The sequence below is a fragment of the Pristiophorus japonicus genome, chromosome 8, assembly GCF_044704955.1.
Source record: "Pristiophorus japonicus isolate sPriJap1 chromosome 8, sPriJap1.hap1, whole genome shotgun sequence".
In the NCBI taxonomy this organism is placed as follows: Eukaryota; Metazoa; Chordata; class Chondrichthyes; family Pristiophoridae; genus Pristiophorus; species Pristiophorus japonicus.
The window spans coordinates 82805723-82832415 of NC_091984.1; the positions used below are offsets into that span (position 1 = coordinate 82805723).

At 45.7% G+C, this 26693-nt stretch overlaps 1 protein-coding gene across 1 annotated transcript in view; it reads right to left on the minus strand.

Annotated features, from left to right (window-relative positions):
• Nucleotides 1-22335: 22335 nt before the first annotated feature.
• LOC139268595 (cystathionine gamma-lyase-like) overlaps nt 22336-26693 on the minus strand; it is a 72407-nt gene continuing 68049 nt past the window's right edge. The window contains exons 11-12 of the mRNA XM_070886979.1: nt 24403-24541; nt 22336-22802 (exon numbers count right to left, since the gene is read on the minus strand). Coding sequence (XP_070743080.1) covers nt 22749-22802; nt 24403-24541 — 193 coding nt within the window. The 3' untranslated portion in view covers nt 22336-22748. The remainder of the gene's footprint in view (nt 22803-24402; nt 24542-26693) is intronic.

Below are 26693 nucleotides of genomic sequence, written 5' to 3' on the forward strand. Positions count from 1 at the left end.
TCCAGTTCGATTTCGACCTTCTCCCTCATCATGTACGGAACTGCCTGAGCTTTATGATGGACGGGTCTTGCATCCGAATCCACGTGGATCTGCACCTTGGCTCCCTTGAAATTGCCGATGCCTGATTCAAACAGTGAGGGGAACTTGCTCAGCACTTGAGCACATGGAGTATCATCCTCTGACAACAATGCTTTGATATCATTCCAATTTCATTTGATTTTTATTAGTCAATTCTCGCCAAACAGCTTTGAACCATTGCCTGGAACAATCCACAACGGTAAATCATGAACCGCACCATCATACGACACCTTGACTACTGCACTGCCGATCGCCGTTGAGTGCTTTAGAGTATGTATGCAACTTGGCACTGACTGGACTCAGCTTAGGCCTCTCAGCCTTAGTATCCCACAGCTTGTCGAATGTCCTCTGGCTCATTATTGATAGAATTGGACATGGGTGCGAGTCAATCGGTACCGGCACACCGTTAATGATTAATGTGAAACTTGTCGGTTGGCTCTTTGTTAGAAATGAATACAGTCCATACACTTCCTTCTCTGGTATCTCGGATTTCATATCCAGATCCGCGCTATACTGGTCATCATCCTCCACGTGGTGTGTCGCAGCACGCTTGCTCAGTTGCAGACACATGCGCTGGAGATGCCCCAGCCTTTACAACTGTACTATTTAAACAGACACTGATGAGGCCGATGATTGCCTCCACAATGCCAACACTGTGAAATCAGATTCATTCTCATTGGCAGACTTTGGGCAGCCACAGGTTTTGCATACGCAGTCGAGTAGGCCCTGTCATTGCAGCTCTGCCAAACGACGATACAATCTTGTTTACAGTACTTGCCATGTTCCAATTTTTCGATTATATCTGTTTTAGGTTATTGTCCATTGTCATGCATGCTTGGGCAATCATAATGTCCTTGCTCAAATTCAGCGTCTCCACCAGTAGCTTACGCAGGATCACCTCGAGGTTGATGCAGATTACAAAGAAGTCCCACAGCATGACTCCCAACACATTTTTGAACTTACATGGTCCAGCTAGACGTCTTGGGTCGGCAACGAATTCCGACACATCCTGGCCCTCAGAATAAACATGCGTGTAGAATCGATATCGTGAGATGATGATGCCGCCTTTTGGTTTGAGATGGTCACGTACTAGAGCACACAATTCCTCATAGTCCTTGGCCGTTGGACCTGCAAGCAAGAGAAGATTCCTTGAGTCCATAGATTTTCGGATCGAAAACCATGAAGAAGACTGCCCTGCGCCTAACTGAGTCAGTGGGTTCCTCCATTTTGTTGGCCACGAAGTATTGGTCCAGGCGAGCTACAAAATCTGCCCAGTCCTCTCCCTCCACGAATCTCTCCAGAATTCCAATTGTGCTCATTTTTGCACGCAACGGTTCTCAAGTTACCTTGTCGCCAAATGTTACGTATGTAATAACTCGATAGACTGAATACTGTAAACTAATAGGTACAAACCTGGCTCTGCTTTATTAGGGCCCAAAGTGATTACATTACATGATGGCTTGCCTTTTATACCTGGGCCACACACACGTGCGCACAGCCCAATGACCACCAACAGTGGCGCCACCTGGTGGCTACTAACCCCAAGCATGCATACATGACGAAGTTTAAAGCAAACTGAACTGAAAGGAAAGCCAATGTGGAAGCACAAAACAGAATCTGCAGGAAAATGATGGAGCAGCTCAGCACCTGACCTCCTGCTTCATGGCTGGTGAAGTGGACAATGTGATGCCTGTGGAGTGTGAAGAGAGTTGTCCTCCACGCTATCCTCCCCAATGACAACAGTGCAGCATGCCCAGGGAATAAAAAGGTAAAGGCTAAAGTGACTTTCACAGTCCGTGGCAGTGCCATACCTCTGCAGTTTGGCTGCAGTTCACATTGGAGTGTACAGCACAACTCTGTCTCACCTCTCTTATGAATCAAAGCTTATGCAGGAGTGATGAGGGTACAGGCAGACAGGTACAGAGCAACTCACACAGCTTAACTGCCCAGCACCCCACTATTGGTCCTCTTCTTCCGCCAAAAATGACAAATCAATCAAAATTCTCAGTGGGGAAACTCTGTGCCAATAGTGAGGACAATTGAAAAAGACAGCGATACTAAACAGTAGACACAACACTCCTGGCCACCCAAGCAGAAACTCAAAAAGAAAGGAATAATAAAGGTAAATAATATCCTCAAAATGCTCCTACCAGTATTAGTACAGTGCCCTTGGAATCCTCTTCTATAAACAGCAGTTCCTAGCAACCCTGGACAATTTCAGGAATCAGCAGTACGCCAGTTTTAACTCCACATGTATTTGCAGGGTCAGCCTCATATCATAAAGTGGATGAGTACCCAACATAGCAAACCCACGTGACTGGGAGCTCACCTCCTGGTGTTTGGGGAATCTGACACTGCTGCAGGACTTAAACACTTGGCAACTAAAAAAGGCAGGCATGGTAACTTGACATTAAAAAAAAAAGGTACTTTGGTTAAAAATATTTGAGGAGCACAGCAAAGCAAAGCTTCCCCCATATTTCTGATAGAGCCTTAGAAATTCTGCTACAGGTGGTCAGGGAGCGGAGGGTTGGTGCACTTTGGCAATGGGTGCAACAGGGTCCCACAAAGAGCAGGCCAAGAAATATGGGAGGAGTTGGTGAATAGTGCCAAAGTCACCTCCAGAGGAGGTGCTCACAGAGGAGTAGTACCACAAAATATTGAATGACATAATCAGATCGGGTAAAGTTGGAAAACGACCCTTCCATTCCATTAATGCAGTGTTCTAAGTAAATATGGCACTTACAATGACCTCCCCTCATATATTTTATTAAAATACTTTTGTTGCTTCCCATGCATGCCCATTACGCAGCAGAATACAACTTGACCACAAAGCTTTCATCTGGAAGTGTTCCTTTATTTACATTCTTGCATGCATTCAACCCAAAAATATCCTCCCATTTAATGTAGTTTTATGATGTATTACATAGAATATACAGCACAGAAACAGGCCATTCAGCCCAACCAGTCCATTTATATATCATGAATCTCTGCTTGTGGACATGGTTGCCCTTAAAGTTCTCCTGCTATTGGATAGGGGGAGAAATGGCTGGATGAAGCACACTAAGGGAATGCCCAGGAGCAGAGGATTGACAGGAGCTGGCAAGGACAAAGAACATGGGGGATAAATTCAGATCATTTATGCCTCCCATTAGAACGGGGCGCAAACGACTTTACAAATCGGGCGTGACGTCACTAACGACTCCTGCTAAATTCGGTGGGAGTTTAGCAGCAGTGGTAACACATAGCGCCCCACTCTGCAGCGCCGGTAATACTAACGTCATGACCACCGTGTGCAGCACCCCATTAACGCCCTGGACCCTAAATTGGGCATCACCCCCAGAGGCTGCGTCGGGCAATGACAGCGACAGCTTCAGGGATGGGTACCAGGTGGCCAGCCGCGAATGGGGCAAATGTTAAAGGGGAGGTGGGTTGCGGTTTGAGAATAAAATGGACAGTTTTCTTGAGTGCCCCATTGGACACAGGGTCCGTGCTGCGATTGCTTGAGTGCTGATCGCGCAGCAGCCACGCTTCCCGGTGGTCCAGATAGGACCCTTTCATTAATACAGAGTATGCAGCTTGGGCCCTTCCCTGTAATTCAGGAAAGAGCCACTACTACACGGCAACGGTACCCGGCCCAGTGTGTAGCGCTGCTGAGCCGTGCAACTTGATTTAGCGCTCCACTTCCTTTCGAGGGCAATAAACCTAATTTGTCATGAGGGGAGAGACTTCTGTACCTGGCTCAAAGTCTTGCAGCTCGTGAATGTTACCGCCCCCAAACGGGCCGCACCAAAATTTTTAGCCCAAAATTTCTCAAGTCGGCATTATATCCATAACACCTAGCTACCCTCTCAAATGGTGGCAGATGTGCCAAATAACACACCAGTCCAAGGAACGCAAGTATCAATATTTGTGCCACTTAACGGTTTCAGGGCCACTGGCCGACACAAGGAAATACTGAACCACCTCCATCCTTAGAGGCAGACACTGACACCCAGCAGCCATCCACCTCACTTTTTGCTCCAACTGAGGAACCACTAAAAAAGGTTGTAGAGCTGGGAAATAGAAACCATGCAGTATATACTGTCATAAAGGGGAAACCCCAGGGTAAAGCACATTTAACATATCTGCACCTCACATTGATAGTTATGCCAAATGTTATTTATCCTATTACTATAAAAGGGGTCATGTCAGTTCATTTAGGGATAGTTGGGGTAAATACTGTTGTATTACTACTAGGGGGATCAAGGGGTATGGCGAGAAAGCAGGAATGGGGTATTGAAGTTGCATGTTCAGCCATGAACTAATTGAATGGCGGTGCAGGCTCGAAGGGCCGAATGGCCTACTCCTGCACCTATTTTCTATGTTTCTATGTTTCTATGTTATTCATGGGTCCTGATGCAAGACTGTGGGTGATGGCAGCAATCCTTGATTTGGCCAGGGTATAAGGAAAATATGTACTAGATGTTTCAGACACTCAGTGTTGCCTATTAGAGCCTACCTAAGGCTTTTACTGCATGACTCTAGTAACTCTGGATACCTATTTAAAACAGGCAGGTACATGAATCAGCTCGTGTTCAGGGGAGTGTGGGGCCAGAAGAATACGGAGGCTAGCCTCAGTGGGAGCGATGGAGACATAAGTATTGACATTTTTATTTATAAATTTTGTTATTTTGAATTTAAATTTATTTTAATTTACTTCATTTTAGCTGTGCATTTTAGAAGCCGTTTAAAATTGTTTAACAGGTATGTTAATTGTGAGCTGGACTGGATTGGTAATGGGTAACTAATCAGTTACGAAAGAAGTGTGATTGGCAGTTCTGATGAAGGGTTATGTCTGAAGCGTTAACATTTTCCCATTTTATTTACAGATGCTGCATGACTTGCTGAGTGTTTACAGCCTTTTCTGTTTTTAATTTTGTGATTAGCAGATTTTTCCTGTGACAGTTCGGCTATTGTGCAAATTAAGACAGTGAAACAAGTAGCGAGACATCAATCTCGAGCTGTGAGAGGAGTGTGAAGTTTAGTCTCAGCGGGAGTTCAGCTTTGTGGTGCCATTGAACCAAAGCGATGGCTGTGCAGAAGACCCTTCCGATGAGTGTGGAGTGTGATATACAGGTATATAAAAAGAAAAAAAAGAAGAGTGGCTAAAGTAAATGTTGGTCCTTTAGAGGATGAGACCGGGGAAAATGGAGATGGCAGAAACTCTGAACAAATATTCTCTATCAGTGTCCTCTATCGTAAGGACTAACAATATCCCAACAGTGTACAGTCAGGGGCTATAAGTGGCAGGGGGGGGGAGAAACGTAACATAATCACAATCACTAAGAAGGTGGTACTCAGTAAGATAATGGGACTAAAGGCAGATAAATCCCCTGGACCTGATGTCTTGCATCCTAGGGTCATCAGAGAAAAAGCGGCAGGATGCATTGGTTGTAATTTAACAAAATTCCCTGGATTCTGGGAAGGTTCCAGCAGATTGGAAAACTGCAAATGTAATGCCCCTATTTAAAAAAGGAAGCAGACAAAAAGCAGGAAACTATAGACCAGTTAGCCCAACATCTGTGGTTGGGAAAATGTTGGAGTCCATTATTAAAGAAGCAATAGCAGGACATTTGGAAAAGCATAATTCAGTCAGGCAGAGTCAGCATGGATTTATGAAGGGGAAGTCATGTTTGACAAATTTGCTGGAATTCTTTGAGGATGTAACGAACAGGGTGGATAAAGGGGAACCAGTGGATGTGGTGTATTTGGACTTCCAGAAGGCATTTGACCAGGTGCCGCATAAAAGGTTACTGCACAAGGTAAAAGTTCATGGGGTTGGGGGTAATATATTAGCATGGATAGAGGATTGGCTAACTAACAGAAAACAGAGAGTCAGGATAAATGGTTCATTCTCGGGCTGGCAATCAGTAATTAGTGGGGTGCTGCAGGGATCAGTGCTGGGACCCCAACTATTTACAATCTATATTAATGACTTGGGTGAAGGGACTGAGTGCAACATAACCAAGTTTGCTGACGATACAAAGATGGGAAGAAAAGCAATGTGTGAGGAGTATAATGTTGTAAAGGAGTATAATGTTGTTAAGGATGGAGTATAATGGATGGAGTATAATGTTGTAAAGTGTGAGGTTATGCACTTTGGCAGAAAAAAAACAATCGAAGAACAAGTTATTATTTAATTGGAGAAAAATTGCAAAGTGCTGCAGTACAGCATGAAACACAAAAGGATAGTATGCAGGTACAGCAAGTGATCAGGAAGGCCAATGGAATCTTGGCCTTTATTGCAAAGGGGATGGAGAATAAAAGCAAGCATATCTTTTCTTAAATATGGAAACCAAAACTGTTATAGAGGGTATTGGTGAGGCCACACCTGGAATACTGTGTACAGTTTTGGTTTCTATATTTAAGGATATACTTGCTTTGGAGGCAATTCAGAGAAGGTTCACTAGGTTGATTCCAGGGATGAGGGAGTTGACTTATGAGGAAAGGTTGAGTATGTTGGGCCTCTACTCATTGAAATTCAGAAGAAGAATGAGAGGTGATCTTATTGAAACGTATAAGATTATGAGGGGGCTTGACCAGGTGGATGCAGGGAGGATGTTTCCACTGATAAGAGACTAGAACTAGAGTTCATAATCTTAGAATAAGGGGCTGCCCATTTAAAACTGAAGAGGAATTTCCTCTCAGGGTTGTAAATCTGTGGAATTCACTGCCTCAGAGCTGTGGAGACTGGGTCATTTAATAAATTTAAGTCAGATAGACAGTTTCTTAACCAATAAAGGGAATAAGGGGTTGTAGGGAACAGGCAGGGAAGTGGATCCGAGTCCATGATCGGATCAGTCATGATCGTGTTAAATGATTCGGTAGCATGTATATTGAAGGTGTTTCCAGTTCCTGCTAATCCCTTTCCCATCTTCAGGACCAGAAAATGTTGAAAACTAGGTCAAAAATGACCTCAACTGTTAAAATAAGCTTAATTTAGGTCTTTTTAAATTTACTTGTCTATGCTGCTCGGTGCTTAAAAACCTCAATTAAAGTTGCTATATCATCATAGGCAGTCCCTCGGAATCGAGGAAGACTTGCTTCCACTCCTGAAATGATTTCTTTGGTGGCTGAACAGTCCAATACGAGAGCCACAGACTCTGTCACAGGTGGAACAGACATTCGCCGAGGGAAGGGTTGGGTGGGGCTGGTTTGCCGCATGCTCCTCCCGCTGCCTGCGCTTGACCTCTTCACGCTCTCGGTGTTGAGATTCAAAGAGCTCAACGCCCTCCCGGTTGCACTTTCTCTACCTCGGGCGGTCTTCGGCCAGGGACTCCCAGATGTCAGTGGTGATGTCGCACTTTACCAGGGAGGCTTTGACGGTGTCCTTGTAACATTGCCGCTGCCCATCGCCCATCTTTGGCTAGTTTGCCGTAAAGAGTTCCGCACAAAGCATTTGCTTAGGGAGCCTCGTGTCTGGCATGTGAACCATGTGGCCTGCCCAGCAAAGCTGATCAAGTGTGGTCAGTGCTTTAATACTGCGGATGTTAGCCTGGACGAGGACACTGATGTTGGTGCGCCTGTCCTCCCAGGGGATTTGCAGGATCTTGGAGATATCGCTGGTGACATATCTCCAGCGACTTGAGATGTCTTCTGTACATCGTCCATGACTCTGCTCCATACAGGAGGGTGGGTATTACTACAGCCCTGTTGACCAGGAGTTTGGTGATTTGAGAGCCTGGTCTTCGAACACTCTTTTCCTCAGACGGCCGAAGGCTGCGCTGGCACACTGGAGGCGGTGTTGAATTTCTGCATCAATGTCTGCCTTTGTTGACAAGAGGCTCCCGAGGTATGGGAAATGGTCCATGTTGTCGAGGGCCGCACCGTGAATCTTGATGACTGGGGGTGGGCAGTGCTGTGCGGTGAGGACAGGCTGGTGGAGGACCTTTATCTTACAGATGTTAAGCGCAGGGCCTATGCTTTCATATGCCTCAGTGAAAACATCAACTATATCCTGGAGTTCAGCCTCAGAATGTACGCAGATGCAGACGTCATCCGTGTACTGAAGCTGAACGACAGAGTTGGGGTGATCTTGGACCTGGCCTGGACGCGGCGTATGTTAAACAGCTTCCCACTGGTTCTGTAGTTTAGTTCCACTCCAGCGGGGAGCTTGTTGACTGTGGGGCAAAGCATGGCAGCGAGGAACATTGAGAAGAGGGTTGGAGCCATGATGCAGCCCTGTTAACCCCAGTCCGGACATGGATTGGGTCTGTAATGGATTCGTTGGTGAGGATCACAGCTTGCATGTTATCATGAAGCAGGCGAAGGATGTTGACAAACTTTTGAGGGCATCCAAAATGGAGGAGGACGCTCCATAGGCCTTCAAATTGACAGTGTCAAAGGCCTTTGTAAGATTGAAAAAGGCCATGTATAAGGGCTGGCGCTGCAGGGTGCAGTTGCTATAGACAACAAATTGATAGTGGAAAAAGATGGAGGAGGTGTAAGAACAGCACTTCCACATCTATTAAATATGTTTCAAGTGGCTGCTTCTTTCACCCACCCTACCAGTAATGCACAGTAAGCACTACTGGGTTGACTTAACAGATCTTCGCCCAGTTTTCCTTGTGAAATGATTACAAGGAACCATCTTTATGGAATAAAAACATTTGGCAAAGTATTCTTGTTGAGGGAGGGCATAGAGGCAGACCCTTGCATTATTCATCACAACGTCAGGCGTGAGTGATGTCACATTGAGATAAATATTACGACTTAATATCCTTGGTACAAACCTCTGCAGGTTGGGAACTCGTGTCAGGAATTGTTGAGTCAGCACATTCATTCTTTATAACACACAATTTTCTGTCTATGGATAAAAAAATCATGCAGGCAATGATGCTCTAAAACAGGAGCACTAAATCCAAAATTTACCCAAATGTATTTCAATATAATTTACATCATAACATTCTGCAGTCGCAAAGAAAATGGTCAAATGATATTTCATGAAGAGAGTACCCATTTAAGGAACATAGAAATAGGAGTAGAGGAGTAGGCCATTCAGTCGCTCGAGGCTGTTCTGCCTTTTAGTTAGATCATGGCTGATCTGTACCTTAATTCTATTTACCTGCCGTAACCTGTAATACCATTACCTAATAAAAAGCCATCAATCTCAGAATTTTCAATTGACCTAAGTTTTTTGGGAGAGTGTTCCTGATTTCCATTAACCATTGTGTAAAGAAATAATTACCGGGAACAGTAGCATAGTAGTTATGTTACTGGATTAGCAATCCAGAGGCCTGCACTAATGATCCAGAGACGTGAGTTTAAATCCCACCATGCAGCTGTGAAATTTAAATTCAGTTAATTAAATAAATCGGGAAAAGAAAGCTAGTATCAGTAATGGTGACTGTGAAACTATCAGCTTGCCATAAAAACCCATCTGGTTCACTAATGTCCTTTAGGGAAGGAAATCTGCCATCCTTACTTGGTCTGGTCTATATGTGACTCCAACCCACAGCAATGTGGTTGACTCCTAACTGCCTAGCAGGCCACGGAGTTGTACACAACCGGTACGAAAAACAAAATAATAAAAACAGACGGACCACCTGGCATCGACCTCGGTGCTGGCTTAGAATATGGCACAATGGCACACCCAGCCCACTAGACCCGGCAAACTGAATAACTAGGGCAGTAGACAGGGCTATAAACTAATGAAGGGCGGGGGGAGGGGGGTGGGGAGGGTTGGGAGGTTTCAGGAAAGAGTAAATTTAAAAGCAGCAAGAGAAATGTCAAAGTTCTAGAGCAGAGCAGAGTTTTGGGGAAAAATATGCAAAGCAGGTCAGGAAGGGACAGAGAGAGTAACAAAGGTAAAAAGGTATTCGTGACTAAGGTGACATCAGGGAAGAATATAAATATATCTGAATGCATGAAACATTCACAACAAAATAAATGAATTAATAGCGCAGATAGAAATTAATAGATTTGATCTAATAGCCATTACGGAAACGTAGTTCCAAAGTGGCCAAGGTTGGGAACTAAATATTCCAGGATACTTAACTTTTAGAAGAGATAGGCAAAATGGAAAAGGAGGAGGGGTAGTCCTGATAATAAAGGATGGGATAAAGACAGTAGAAAGGATCTTAGCTCCAAAAATCAAGAAGTAGAATCAGTTTGGGTGGAGCTAAGAAACAGCAAGGGACAGACAACATTGGTGAGAGTTGTTTATAGGCCCCCAAACAGTAGTTGTAATGTAGGGCAGAGCAGAAATCAGGAAATTAGAAGTACATGTAACAAGGGTAATACAGTAATCAATATAGACTGGGCAAACCAAATTTGCAGTAATAGTGTAGAGGACGAATTCATGGAACGTATACAAGATAGTTTTCTAGTTCAAAACAAATTTAAAAGGTCTATCTGAATGCAAGCAGCATTCGTAACAAAAGAAATGAGTTGATGGCACAAATAGATATGATCTGATAGCCATTACAGAGACGTGGTTGCAAGGTGACCAAGGCTGGGAACTAAATATTCAGGGGTACTTAACAATTCGGAAGGACAGACAGAAAGGAAAAAAAGGTGCGGTAATAAAAGGATGAGATCAGTGCGTTAGTGAGAAACAATACTGTCTCAGAAAATCAAGATGTTGAATTAGTTTTGGCGGAGATAACGAATAATAAAGGGAAAATGTCGCTGGTGAGTGTAGTCTAGAGGCCCCCTAACAGTAGCTACACTGTTGGACCAAGTATAAATCAAAAAATAATGGAGGCTTGTAAAAAAGGAACAGCAATAATCATGGTCGATTTTAACCTTCACATTGATTGGACAAAGCAAATTGGCCAGGGTAGCCTTGAAGAAGAGTTCATAGAGTATATCCGGGATTGTTTCCTTGAACAGTACATTGCGGAACCAATGAGGGAGCAGGCTATATTAGATCTGGTACTGTGTAATGAAACAGGATTAATAAATAATCTGCTAGTAATCATCATAGGCAGTCCCTCGGAATCGTGGAAGACTTGCTTCCACTCTTAACATGATTTCTTAGATAGCTGTACAGTCCATGAGAACCACGGTCTCCGTCACAGGTGGGACAGATAGCCGTTGAGGGAAGGGGTGGGTGGGCCTGGTTTGCCGCACGCTCTTTCCACTGCCTGCACTTGATTTCTGCGTGCTCTCGGCGACGAGACTCGAGGTGCTCAGTGCCCTCCCGGAGGCACTTCCTCCACTTAGGGCGGTCTTTGGCCAGGAACTCCCAGGTGTCAGTGGGGATGTTGCACTTTATCAGGAAGGCTTTTAGAGTGTCCTTGTAACGTTTCCGCTGCCCACCTTTGGATCGTTCGCCGTGAAGGAGTTCGGAGTAGAGTGCTTGCTTTGGGAGTCTCGTGTCTGGCATGCGGACTATGTGGCCTGCCCAAGTGTGGTCAGTGCTTCAATGCTGGGGATGTTGGCCTGGTCACGGACGCCAACGTTGGTGCGTCTGTTCTCCCAGGTGATTTGTAGGATCTAGCAGAGACAAGGTTGGTGGCATTTCTCCAGCGACTTGGTGTCTACTGTACATGCTCCATGTTTCTGAGCCATACAGGAGGGCGGGAATTACTACAGCCCTGTAGACCATGAGGTTGGTGGCAGTTTTGAGGACCTGGTCTTCAAACACTTTTCCTCAGGCGGCCAAAGGCTGCACTGGAGGCCGTGTTGGATCTCGTCGTCAGTGCCTGCTCTTGTCGATAGGAGGCTCCTGAGATAAGGGAAGTGGTATCTCTGACACAAATGCTGACTTCATTGCAACAATGACTGAACTGAGACTGAGTATGGAGATTGTCAAGATTGTGACTTTGCCATGACTAAATCATATCTCTTTTGTCTTCCAGGGTCTTCACATGTACAGAAAGTGTTGCAGGACATCCCTGAGGATGATTCCTCAGAGGACCTCATTCCTTTTTAGGATGCACCATCACAGGATTTACAGCCTTGCACCATCACAGATAGTCGCACTTCAGTGGGTCGTCACTTCAGGATGCAGCACACCACTATCACTCTGGACACATGGTTGGCGAGTACTGAAGGGCACCTCCAGGCATATCTAGGCACCTCAAGCAGACCTTCAACATTCTAATGGCTTGCTCGATAACACTCCTGGTGGTCATGTGGCTGTCATTGTAGCACTTCTGTGCCTCATTTGTGGGGTTCCTCACAGGTGTCATAAGCCATGTTTGAAGGGGGTATCCTTTGACTCCTATGAGCCAGCCCTTAAGTCTGCTTCCTGGAACAAAAAGATTGGGGTGTTCGAATGCCTCAGTATGAAGACATCATGACAGGTCCCAAACAATCCGGCCTGGACCTGGATGAACAACTTTTGGTTGCACACCAGCAGCGCAATGATAGACCAATATCACTTGCGGTTTCTAAACACTCCTGGTTGCTGTGATAGTGCTCGGATTGCCACATGTATGCAATCGATGGCACCTTGTATCTGGGGGAATCCAGCCAGAGAGTCGAATCCGAGTGCCCGCTCATTCTGGCTATTGTCATCACAGGTAAAATTTAAATAAGTGTCGGCCCTGTCAAACAACCCATCAGCGACCTGCCTCATGCCGACTGGGAGATCCTGGATAGGTCACGAGCAGCATCCTGGAAGGATCAGGAGGCGACAAAGTTGAGGGCGACGATCACTTTCACAGCCACTGGTAATGTGTGGCCACCAGGCCCAGCAGGGAATAGATCTTCCTGTATGAGACCGCAGATATCTGCCACCACCTGACATGACCACCTCAGCCTGCGGAAGCTCTGCTCTTCCGAGAGGTCAAGGAAGCTGCGCCTCTGTTTGTAAACCGTGTGATGTGGGCCGTGCCTCATATGACCTCGGGCCTATCTCCTGAACACTGAGCACTTACTGATCCCACCACAGCACAATGTCACTGCCATGGATGGTTATGGGCTTCGTCTTCTGATGTGCTGTCAAACACATCCAAACACCGGTATCTTTATCCCCTCTCCTTTTCTCATGCCACTTCCCACTCACATCAGAAGACTTTATCACTTTCTAGCTCCTGATACGGTCTACCTTCCTTGCCCGCCTGCCCTCACCTGAACACGAGTTTTGCGCCATTTGTGTTTTCAGATAATCAGCAAGCAGATGGCCAGCTTGGACCTGAGCAAACCCCCAAGACAGTGACGAGGGAGAAGAGGACCCCCCCCAAGCATCACGTCATTGAATCTCTCACCCGCAGGTACCAGCTCAGAGATTGCCACTATGCAGTCCTCAGAGGTTAGCTTAGCAGAGGGGTCTGCACTGGGTGATGCACCGGGGTCTAGCGGGCTGCAGCAAGGTCAAGGGGAAAGGGTAGCTTGGGAGCGAGCTCCCCGAAGGAGAGTTTGTGCACAATTTCTGCTGCACAGAACTCAGATGAGGACCTCGATGGGGAGGAGTCGGGGGGGCGTTCACAAGAAGGGTGATGGCCATGCACTCCGACATCATAGGTGCAATGGTAAGGATGCCCAACAGGTTCTCGACAATGGTAAGGAGCGTGGCGCAGTCCACGCAGAGCTCTGCGCGCACATTGGAGCCCATCATTTCCAGTTTGCAGACGATGGTAGACTCCCAGAGAGACCGTGCGGATCCAGACCTCAATGCGTGCCATGGGTAATGTGGCAGTTCCCATTGCAGCACAGGCGATAGCAATGCAACGTCTTAGTGCTGTAATGTGGATAATGGTTGGTGGCATGAAAGCTTAGACTGCTCTCATGCAGTCTCAGCTGGATGCCACACGAGCTCTGACTGGTGTCATCGCTGCTAGGTCCACCACAATCAACCGGTTATCTCCGTTTCATAGCAGGACACCAACCTGTACTCCAGCAGATTGGTGGGGATGCTGAGATGCTGCCCCAGGAGAGTGCCAGTGGAGCAGGAACCTGCTGTCCTCGCTCAGGAAGACAGAATTCCTGAGCCCACCACAGCCACTCTGCCATTGCACTTGTTGCTGCCCGTCATCCAGCCAGCTCAGACTGATGCCACCCAGCCTGAAGTGGTGCAGTCTACCGCCAGGCCTTCCAGGTCCAGAGCTGGTAGAGGTCTGCCCAAGCTACCCTTTCCCTTGACCGTCCTGCAAGGTCATCTGTAGTCTCTGGCCCGAACACACAGCAGCCTTCCCCCAACCATTCTTTAGCCACAGTGGACATACTGCAAAGGAGCTCCAGAATAGGTAAACCGCGTATTAAGAGGGGATGTAAGGTATTGCACAAGGGTGATTCTTACATATTAATGATAGTGTTAAATGGTAGGAGATAAATTTTTATTGGACTGCTGCATATTTGGTCATGTCTCTCATTTCAGTTTTGGGGCTGTGGTATGGAAGGGGAAATTGATGTGCTGATTGGGACGTGCAGCACAACCAGGAATTGGGCTGGAATTCACTGGAACCGAAGTCTAATGAGGTGGTCGCAGACCACTCTTGCAGAATGGGAACAGAGTGGCTGCCTCCTTCGTTGCTGCTCCTTCTCTTACTCCTCCTCCTCCTGAGGTGGTGGAGCTATGCCTGGCAGCAATGCTGCGCCCTCATGATGCCCAAGTTAGGCAGCATACAGCAAACAACGAAAAGGGACACCCACTCAGCTAAATATTGGAGGACACCTCCCAAGCGGTCAAAGCAGCGGAACCGTTGCTTGAGCACTCTGATGTTCCTGGTGGCAGCATGGCTTTCATTATACGAGTGTTGTGCAGGAGTGCTGGGGTTGCAGAGGGGAGTCATGAGCCAGATGTAGAGCAGGTAGCCCTGGTCTCCGAGCAGCAAGCCGCAAGCTTGATGTGGTAGCTGGAAAAGAGCTGGCACAACAGTCTGGTTCAGGATGACTGCACCGTGGCTGCTGTCAGGATAGCGGACATTGACTGGGAGGATTCTACCTGTGTGGTTGCACACCAACTGCACAGTGAGTGGAAGCCTTTGCGGTTACGGAATACCTCAGGATTATAATGTGCCCACAAAGCGACATGGTTGTAGTCAATGGCACCCTGCACCATGGGGAAACCCGCTATCCTGGCAAAGCCACATGCACGCTCCAGCTGCTTCTCTCTGGTCATGGGGAAGGAAATGTATTCCCTTCTCTCTCTGTACAGAGCACCTGTGACCACGCAGATCCATCAATAGATGGCAAACTGGGAGATGTTGGAGATGTCTCCTGTTGCACACTAAAAGGATCCACTGGCGTACTGATGAGAACCTTGACTGCCAGTGAGACCCGCCCTCGCCCTGGTCTGAGGCTCGAGGTCTGGTTGCAGGTGGTGGCAGGGCCCTGTGACCATGTCTTTGGTGAAGTGCAGCCTTCCAACACACTGTTCCTCAGTGAAATTGATGTAGGAGAACTGCTGCAGAACACACTGGGAGGGTGAGGTCTGTGCCAGAACACACTGGGAGGGTGAGGTCTGTTGACAGGCCTGTTGGGCTTCCTCCCTCTAGCCACACTTTGCTGCCTTTCTCTCTGCCCAAGTTTCCTCCGACGGAGAAGGAGAGCGAGTGCCAACGCACCCCCCCATGAAATGATACAAACGTTGCACTTTCAAATCTGCCCTCAATGAAAGTCATGAGTGTTTAACAGCCAGAAGACCCCTTCAACTGGAAATCGCTGAAATCTGTCAAAGCGCCTGTCTTCCTATGTGGAAGTAAGCAACAACCATTATTGGCTGACTAAAAATTTTCCCGGAAGATAGAACCTTTAAATAGTGCTGCTCCCGCCGACAAACAGCGCCAGGCGGGATCACAGGGGGAAGATAGTGAATTTAGCTTCCGGGGCTGTTATGGGATGTAATCGAGTGGGACGCGACGTGTTAGTGCCGCCTCAAAACTCCCACCCAATTTAGCAGGAAGCGCCATTCTCGTCATGCCCAGGCAAAACCCATTTGCGCACCATTCACACCCCACCCCCCAATTTTGCTACCTTTATCTTTGCCCAAAGGGTCTGGTTCTGACTAGACAGTTCAGTGTTCTGCTCTTTAGATAGTGGGGCCGAAATTCAGACCCACCAGAAACCTGGCGCACTTATCGTTTAAGTGTTTTCACCGCCGGGTAGGGTGAGGTTGATTCTTGATCGATATTCAGCTTTGTTTTTTAAATTAAAGTGGCCAGAAAATCGGTCATAATGGGGGCAGAAGTACAGCGGTAAGTGCTGGTGAGGGGCGGAACGGATTCTCTGCTGGTGATGACATCATTGCACATCTGTCATGTTATGTATTGTCCAGGTACATTAAATGTATAAGTACAATAGTGTGCCACAGAGGGCGCTGTGGTGGGAGACCTGAAAGTACCTGCAAGACAGAGTATAAAAGGCTGCCCACGACAGCTGAGAGGCACTCTGGAGTTACACTATAAAGGACCAAGATCACAGCAGTTACTACAACAGCAGACTGTGTGGAGTCAGTGATTTGAGTACTACATACACCATGTCACCCCATATCTCCCTCCTTTTAAAAAAGGGAGATTCGACAATTATTTCAGATCGGTCACTGGGCCAGCCGGGAGGGTTTTGGCCGGGCATCCAAAAGGATTGCCAGGCTGCCTGTTGGTGACCCGGCCGAATAGTCCGGCTGACAAAAGAAAATATAATGGCTGCCGCGGCATTGCGCCCTTGCCTTTAATGGCCGCCGTGCAGCCAGGGCTAACAGAGGGAATGAAAGATGCACTGACAGAAAAAGCTGTCGGGGGCACCGTTCGGCCGGCATAAGATTTTTCAGGCTGAATTTTGAGAGGTGGGGGACTCCGGGTGGTGCGTGCACAGATGGCGCATTCATGGCCGCAGCGGGGCGGAAGTAGGGACCGCCAGAAAAATACCCTTGCTGAATTTAGCTTGCGGCAGCCATTCGACCAGAAATCGCCGGCTGCTCGTCTTTGCTGCATGGCTGCCGCAATCCGGCGGTAACGGGCCTTATTCAGTTGCTGAATTTCGGCCTCCGTGTATCTTTCATTGGGATTCATTGTTATTTGCAGCATTACCATCAGTTACCCTGTTTTATCTTTTTACTTTTTTTTCTCAATACAGTTATCACACTGCACTACACTGCCTCCAGTGCAGCCTTCGGCTGCCTGAGGAAAAGAGTGTTCGAAGACCAGGCCCTCAAAACTGCTACCAAGCTCATGGTCCATAGCGCTATAGTAATACCCGCCCTCCTGTATGGCTCAGAGACATGGACCATGTACACAGACACCTCAAGACGCTGGAGAAATACCACCAACGATGTCTCCGCATGATCCTACAAATTCCCTGGGACGACAGGCGCACCAACATCAGCGCCCTCGCCCAGGTCAAGATCCCCAGCATTGAAGCACTGACCACACTCAATCAGTTCCACTGGGCAGGCCACACAGTTCGCATGCCAGACACGAGACTCCCAAAGCAAGTGCTCTACTTGGAGCTCATTCACGGCAAATGAGCCAAAGGTAGGCAGTGGAAACGTTACAAGGACACCCTCAAAGCCTCCCTGATAAAGTGCAACATCCCCACCAACACCTGGGAGTCCCTGGCCCAAGACCACCCTAAGTGGAGGAAGTGTATCGGAGAGGGCGCTGAGCACCGAGTCTCAACGTCGAGAGCATGCAGAAATCAAGCGCAGGCAGCGGAAAGAGCGTGCGGCAAACCAGTCCCACCCACCCTTTTCCTCAATGACCATCTGTCCCACCTGTGACAGAGTCTTTGGCTCTCATATTGGACTGTTCAGCCACCAAAGAACTCACTTCAGAAGTGGAAGCAAGTCTTCCTCGATTCAGAAGGACTGCCTATGATGATGATTTCCATTTTATTACAGCTGTACCACATCAAGCCTCTTTCCCCTTTGGATTTATCTGACCTTTTCCCATCTAGATTTGGCCCCTAGGTGGAGGTGATCAGTCTCCCCTCTTCTTTCTTTCAAGAACTTCCCCTTTCTATGATATCTAAGAGATTGAGGTCTGTGTGGCCAGCACAAAGGCTCCTCCACTGTTACATCAAAGCACCACACACTTTTGTACTGGTTCTATTTCCCCGATAAAATGTATACTACTCACACATAGATGTTCCTTATCCTGTGCCCTACAGTGTAGTGGTCACCATTGCAGATAGTGAAAGTAGTCTACCTCCTGTTCCAGAGCTTGTCCAAATCGAGTTCTTGATAGCTCAGGTCTTACTTCAGTCAGATAACACCACCTCCCCAGTTATCAGAACAAAAAAGGTGCAAATTCAGGCTCTGGCAGCTCGCCAATGATGGAGGTAGATAACCACATGATGGCTCTACTTGCGTAGTAATGAAGATAGTCATGGCACGGGTTTAATACCTTTGTTTCTTCAGTCAGCATGCAAAGCACATTCAACAGATGCGAGTGCAGACATGTAGACCTGCATTTCACTATTCTCTTGCTACAGTAACTTTTCTAAGCACAAAATGTATTTTTATTTGTTCTTTGTCCCCTTACCAAACTCAAATCTGCCTCTTCTCCCTTCCGTCATTTGACTCAACAAGTCACCTCCCTTTGTGCTTCTCCCCCCCATATTGTCCAGGCTGAACCAAGGCCTAGGCTATTCCGTACATAACATTCCCTTATCTTGTCTGTTCCTAACCCTTAAATCAGTCTGCTTTTCTGAGAGAATAATGGAGTCTTACTTATTACAGCTCCACGTCCAATCTGGTTTCCCAAGCAACTGTCATAAAAAGCTCTTCTTTGGCAAGTATGTGTTCAGCAATAGCCGACTGGATTTCTTAGGATTATCGTGCTCATCTACCCTGTCTAGAATAATTACTTGCTTTTCATAAAATAGTTGTCAATTTGGTACAAGTCACAGTAGCATGTACAGGTGACGAGCATTTTATACAAGGATTGAGAGTGGTGGCACTCATGAATGGTATTATTTAAGTGCCTTTGACAGCAGTTGAGATCGACCCAATTATGGAGAAACTTAATTTGATTGATTCACCCAATGTATTCAACACAACACTACTGAAGAATGAATACCGAAGAACCATTGTCCAGTTTGGGCAGACATTGTGCAGAGTGTCAAATTCTATTAGAATTTGACATTCAGCCCACCAGCGCCTGATTGCCGCCCAAAATACCGCTAAGATTGGGCAGATTACCAGCAGCGAAAACGTCCCCCCAAAAAGTTTTAAAATCCACCAAGCGAAAAACATGGGCCTTGTACCCCCATGCTGGGCGAAAGAGTGCAATTTAGGGTCAAGTGGACGGTTCCTAAACAAAATGGGCGAAAATATTTTTTTTTTAAATTTCCCCAAGGCTGCAGGTTGGGCCTAGTAGCAGGAAAACAAAAATCTCAAAAAACATCACCTAAAAATAAATCAAAAAAACATTCCCAAGACCCGTTTAAACTAAATAACTACAACAGATTTTTTAATATAATTAGTAAAAGACCAATTACTAACCTTTTTCTTGAAGAGCTACCCTATCTACCGCCCAGCTCCGCTGATCCTCGTGGGTGTTTTAAAAAAAAATCATACCTCACCTATGGGTCACTGCTGACCCAAATATCGCACCAGGGTAATCTCAGGAGGGTGCACGCCGACAGTCCGCTCCCCAGCGGTACCTCAAAATCACCGGCATAACTCAGGTAGGGAATTTTCCGCTTACCCAATTAGCACGCACAATCGCCAATACCGCCCAAAAACTGGACGGCAAGCCATAGGAAATTCTAGCCCTTGAAACTTACAGCACAGAAGGCCATTCAGTCCATCGGCCCATATTGGCTCTTGGAGCAGTCATGGCTAATCCCACATCCCTGCTTTTTATCCGTAACCTGCAAATTCCTCATCTTCAAATAATGTATACTTTAGCCCTTTACACCTATTTAGCCAGGTGTCCTGGCCAATATTTATCCCTTAATCAGAACAAAAAACAGATTATCTGGTCATTATCACATTGCTGTTTGTGGGTGGTGCCAGATTCCAGGGCCTGATCTTCAAACACACTCAGCCTCAGGCAGCGCTAGTGCACTGGAGGCAGTGTTGAACCTAGTCATTGATGTCTGCCCTTGCTGATAATAGGCTCCCGAGGTATGGAAAGTGGTCAACGTTGTCCAGGGCCGCACCTTGGATCTTGATGACTTTGGGGGGGGGGGGGCACAGTGCTGTGTGGCAGGGTCAGGTTGGTGGAGAACTTTTGTCTTACTGATGTTTAGCATGAAGCCTATGCTTTCGTATGCCTCGGTGAACATGTTGACTATGATTTAGAGTTCAGTCTCTCTGTGCACGGATGCAAGCGTCGTCCGCGTATTATAGCACGACGACAGAGGATGGGGCAGTCTTGGATCTGGCCTGGAAGTGACGAAGGGACAAAGGTTGAACAGGTTCCCACTGGTTCTATAGTTTAGTTCCACTCCAGCGGGGAACTTGTTGAGTGCGAGGTGGAACATTGCAGCGAGGAAGATCAAGGTGGTGGTTGGCGCGATGACGCAGCCCTACTGGACCCGGTCCAGATGTGGATTGCGTCCGTGGTGGATCCATTGGTCAGGATCACGGCTTGCATGTCGTCGTGGAGCAGGCGGATGACGACTACGACAAACTTTTGGGGGCAGCCAAAACGGAGGAGGACTCTCCATAGTCCCTCGTGGTTAACCCCCCTTGCAAGGTCAAAGACCATGTACAAGGGTTGTTGCTGTTCCCTGCATTTCTCTTGCAGTTGTCGTGCTGTAAAGATCATGTCCGTTGCATCCCTTAGTGGACAGAATCTGCACTGTGACTCCAGGAGGAGCTACTCAGCCACTGGGAGAAGACGGTTAAGGAAGATTCTAACAATGACCTTTCCAGTGGCTGATGATAGCGATTCCTCTGTAGTTACTGCAGTCGGACTTGTCCCCTTTTTTAAAGATGGTCACAATTACTGCATCTCAGATCTCCCGGCATGCTCTCCTCCTTCCAGACGAGAGAGATGAGGTCATGCATTCGTGCCAATAGTGCTTCTCCGCCATACTTTAGTACCTCAGCGGGGATTCCATCTGCTCCTGATGCCTTGTTCTTGAGCTGACGGGTGACCTCGTGCAGGGTTTTGCTGAGATGGTGGTGGGTAGCAAGCTGTGGGATGGAGTCGAGGACACTCGTGTCAATTGAGATCTTCGAAGTGCTCCTTCCAGTGGGTCCTGACTGCCTGTGTCCTTGATAAGTGTCTCCCCATTCTTGGCCAGCTTTGGGGTAGGGCCTTGGACTTGACTGCGGTGAAGAATCCTCACACATCATGGCTGTCGACCAGCTGCTGAATCTCCTGTGCTTTCTCCAACCACCATCTATTCTTTAGGTCGCAGGTTTTTTTGTTGGACCTCGGCCATAAGGCGTCTGTAAAGCTGCTTTGCTGCTCCAGAGTTGGGTTGTTGTTTTAGGTTCAGAAATGCCCTACGCGTGTGATTTATTAGCTCTTGGATCTCCTGGTCATTCTCATCAAATCAGTCCTGGTGTTTCCTGGTTGAGTGATCGAGCGTCTCTTCGCAGGCACTGGTTATGATGGCCTGAAGGGCAGACCAAGTGCTGTGGGCATTCTGCGTCTCGAAGTCATTAAAGGATATGGCTGAGAGACGTGGACCATATACAGTAGACACCTCAAATCACTGGAGAAATACCACCAACAATGTCTCCGCAAGATCCTGCAAATCCCCTGGGAGGACAGGCGCACCAATGAGTGTCCTCAATTTGGCCAATATCCCCAGCATCGAATCACTGACCACACTCTACCAGCTCCGTTGCGTGGGCCACATTGTTCGCATGCCCGACACAAGACTCCCAAAGCAAGCACTCGACTCTGAACTCCTACGTGGCAAGCGAGCCCCAAGTGGGCAGATAAAATGTTTCAAGGACACCCTCAAAGGCTGCTTGTTTAAGTGCAACATCCCCACCGACACCTGGGAATCCCTGGCCAAAGATCACCCTAAGTGGAGGAAGAGCATCCGGGAGGGTGCCGAGAACATGCAGAAAACAAGTGCATGGAAGCGGAAGGAACGGGCGGAAAACCAAACTCCCCACCCATCCTTTCCTTCAACGACTGTCTGTCCCACCTATGACAGTGACTGTAATTCCCATATTGGATTGTTCCGTCACCTAACAACTCAAGTCTTCCTCAATTCCAAGGGACTGCCTATGAAGGTGGTGTTTGTGGGAGCTTGCTTGTGCGCAAATTGGTTGCCACATTTCCCACATTACAAGAGTGACTGCATTCTAAAAGGTACTTCATTGGCTGTAAAGTGCTCGAGACGTCCAGTGGTAGTGAAAGGCGCTATATAAATCCGTCTTTTTTTTTATAAAATCAAAAAATAAGAAATACAAGGACATGTACCACCGTTAGAAGTTTAATATTTAGACAGCAGCCTAGAATCATAAATATTACAGGTCATTGCACCTCAATATTGTAAAAAATATTTTCCTGGTTCCCCACCACCATCATTCCAAAGAGTGAATGATAGTTTAAAAATATCTTAATTGCAACTTTTGCAAATGAACCAAGTCAGCCCTTTGCAAAGCTACTCAGAATAAAATTGTAAAATACATAAATCTGCTACACAGTTTGCATATATATTATGTTTTTCAGTTTCAATACTCAGATTATTCATCACAGATCAAAACATGTTAAGAAGCAGAAATTAAGTCTAGCTTAATCAAAGTTGATAATGGATATATGTTTTGCCACTTCTTGAGGTTTCCCCCAAATCAATAATTGCATTTCCTTCAAGGGAGCACTCTCTGGTTAATTGCGAAGTGATTTGTTGCTTTTCTCGACAGGTGTAATCACATTCGGATGCTGGAGAAACAAAATGAACAAAAGTAAGTGACGTTCTTTTCCCCACTTCACTCCCATTATTTAAATCCTACTCTCCTGGTACTTCATCCAAAAATGGAGCGCCAAACTCAAAAGGAACAGAACTGGGGCCAGATGATGGCAGGGGTAGAGGGTCCCTAGTGATGATTTTTGTCAGCAAACAGACAAGCTGACTGGGTCACCAAAGTGCTGACCATAAGAGTGCATCAACCTCCACACATCTCCTGAAAACAGGTACTCCTGTGGTAAAATTTCACAAGGGCCATAAACTGCCCTGTACCTCACCAAGTGCCCATTCTTCAGAAGATCAGTAGGCTATTTCCTCCAAACCTGTCCTCACCCGACATCCATACGCTTTCCAGAATGAGTCACGTGATCATGGAAATACATTCAGCCCAACCAATTCATGTTGGGGTTTAACTTCCATGTGAGCAAATAATTAACATGACGACATTTACCTATCAAGGGTCCTGTTCCTTCAACTCCCTTCACCCACCTATCCAATTGTAGCCTTGAATGTCAAAAGTTTCTGCCTCAACCACTAACCTTGGAAGTGAATACCACAGCATCAACTCTGAAGGTACTTCTCCTGCCCTCTGTTCCAAGTGTCTTATAATTAATCTTGTATCTATGTCCCCTCATTCTTCATGCCCCAATTACATGCTTCTATTTACCTGTCCCATCCTTAGGTCATTCTTAAACATCTACCATAATGTGTATTGTTCGAACAAAAAAGATGCAATTTTTTCAAGTCTTTCCTCACACCAGGCAGCATCCTAGAGAATCAGGATTGCACCCTCTCTAAAGCCTCCATGTCCTCCCAAAGTATATGCTAATTGGAGGTTTTGTATAGGCTCATTAAATAGCTTGGCTTTTATATTCTATACCACATGATAAAACCTAGAATTCCATTAATTAAAAAAAAATAAAAACAGCCTCATCAACCGGACATGTTGCCTTTAATGTCCTGTGAACCTGTACCCCCAAATTCCTCTGCTCTTTCACAGCACCAAACACCTACTTCTATTCAGAGTATACTTACTGCTTTAAAAAAAAATCATCTCACGCTTGCTGACGTTGGAGTCCAACTGCCACTTTCAAGTTTATTCCACCAGATCATCAATATACCTTTACAGCTTCCATTGATCTTCTAAGCAATTAACTATACCTCCTATTTTGACATCATCTGCAAATTTTGACACCGCTCTCTCTAGGTTTATATCCTAATCATTGATACAGTGAACAGAAATGGCCAGAATTGCATCCTGTGGGACACCATTACCCACTTCCAACTAGAGGCAAGAACTTGGACCGATTTCCTTCCCCAGCTATGTCAGGAACACCAAGGCCACATACAGGATCCCTATAAGAATCAGGGATCAAAGTTGGGCATCAGCACTGAACAGCTGAGAACAGGAGATTGGGGGAAGACAGGAGAGAATGGAAGCATTCCAATTTAACACTAAAGAAAAAAAAACTTGCATTTCATGCTTTTACTTAGATGGTCTGATGCAGAGGTCAGAAGTAATATTCAAGAAACATTAACTTTGATTTCCCCTTTAAATTAGATTTTATTTCTTACTGCAGCTTTTAGTGCTTGACGTAGGTCTTCAATGATGTCTGCTACATCCTCTAAGCCAATAGATAATCGGATTAGGGTATCACTTATCCCCAGCATATCGCGATCCTTCTTCAGAACAGAAGCATGCGTCATAATAGCCCTAAGAGAGAATACAGTTCATTGGTGTTGCACTGTTAATTAGGATATTTTCTGGCAAACATTTTTACTATCACGCTTCCTCTCCTTCCTGTAGTTTTTAAAAAGGAGACTGCGTGTGTGTGAAGAAAGAGGAGAGGAAGGTGGAGGAGGAATGAGCTTTCCCTGCAAGCCCATTACCCACCTCATCCCAATGGCCAATATTCAAAACGTGAACTGACTGTATGGAACAGTCAGGAGAACTGAATGATGCCCATGGAACTTGGATTCAAATCTAACCCAGATTGATAGGCTACTTGCACCCTATATGCAAGATAACATTTCATAACATTGTTTGGAAAAAGGCAGGTATGTTAGATGAAGTGAGTTAGGGCAGGTTCAACACAGCCTCTAGTTGGCATGAGTGCACAGTTTAAAACTGCCTCTAACTTGGCAATCTCAGAGGAAAACTGGGTGCTGTGGAAAAGGGAAAAGTATCACAATGGTACAGGGGATGCTTTTATGGAATGGGGGGGGGGGGGGGAAAATGTAAAATTTGCAAAGATTTGCTATGATCAAGTTTTGAAGTGAAGATTTTGTAGAGGAGATTTACAAACTAGAATTTAAATAGCACGTTACCCTGCATCATTCCTTTCATTTTGTAGAGTTAGACAAGCCTAAATAGACTTACAAACTTATTGGGCCGTATTTTGCAGCCCCTACGGGTGCGTACGAGGTGCGCGAAAACCAGAAACTTGAGATCAGTCAAGAATTTTCTTGACAGATCCAACACATCCCCGGGAAAAGGGCATCAGCAGACAGAGTTGGCACAAGACCTGCTTTTACCAGCGTAAGAGTTTAAAAAAAAAATAAAAAATAAAACATAATTTATACATTTAAAAATTTTGTACAAGGTAAGCTTATTTTTAGCCTCATTAAAACATGTAAATTTATTTTTCACTTAATTAAAGTTGTTTTAAATATTTAATTAAATACCATTTATTTAATTTTAAATACGTAATGTTTTTTTATTTATTTAATGTCTAGATGTATTTTGGGGGGTATTGCCATTTATACTTATGGGGATTCCATATATACACCCTTCTTTTATTGGTTGGCCAATGTGATCCCAGGGGCACTTGCGAACTGCGTGCTCCCCTACACACAGGTTCTGAGGCCAAGGACCGCGAATCTCTGCACTTCCCGGACTACCAGGAACGTGGGCCTTTTATTTGCAGATTGGAGGCATTTCTCTGCGGGAAACCTCCGACCACAAATTCAGGGCCAATAACTATGCCCTACATTTTGCTACATAGCAATGTCTACAGTTCAAAAATAACTAGTACGTGAATCACAGACATCCTGAGGATGTGATAATGCATGTTCTTTATGTTTGTAAATATTGATATTTTATCATAGCCAAGCCTTTTTTGGATAATTTTGCCTTTTAATCAGCCACTTATAGTGGGGGGGGAAAAAATCAAATCAGGATGTAGACGGTTAAAAGAAAACACATGGATGAACTTTTGAACGGTTTGTGGAGTGATAAAATGTACTAAATATTTTAATCCCTGTAAAAGTGGACAATAAGTCAGCAGCAAAAGAAAAATCCTTTGAGGCTTTCTGAAAACTGAAGTAGAAAAATGATAACGCGGCACTAAAAGTTACCCTGGTGCTAAAAGAACTAAATATAAACAACATTTAATGAATCACCATAACCGTTTAATTGTTCTGTTTGCAAATCAAAGAATGAGTAAAAGTAGTTAAATGGAAATGTCCAATAAAATGATTTAGGCAAAATGCTAATGACTCAATTAGCAAAATTATTGCACATTAGACAATCTTTTGAACTTTAATAAAATTTCATACAAATGGTAATATTGAAAATTAATTCAAAGGAGTTGTTGTAAAATCAAATGCATAATTGTGATCAAAAGCCAAAGTAAAATTTAAAATATAAATGGAGCAAGGAATCTAATTGAATGTTTTTTGATTATTCTGTCTGCTACAGTAACTTTAAAATAAAAGTGGCTAATGAAATTAAAATAGCAAAACGAGTTGCTGTAAAACTAAAGCATTTTTGACCATAATGACTGCACAGGCTACTGCTGTTAACTCGGTCATCTTTGCTCCAATAAATGAGAATTGATCAATTTAAATAAACAATTTTTGTTTGA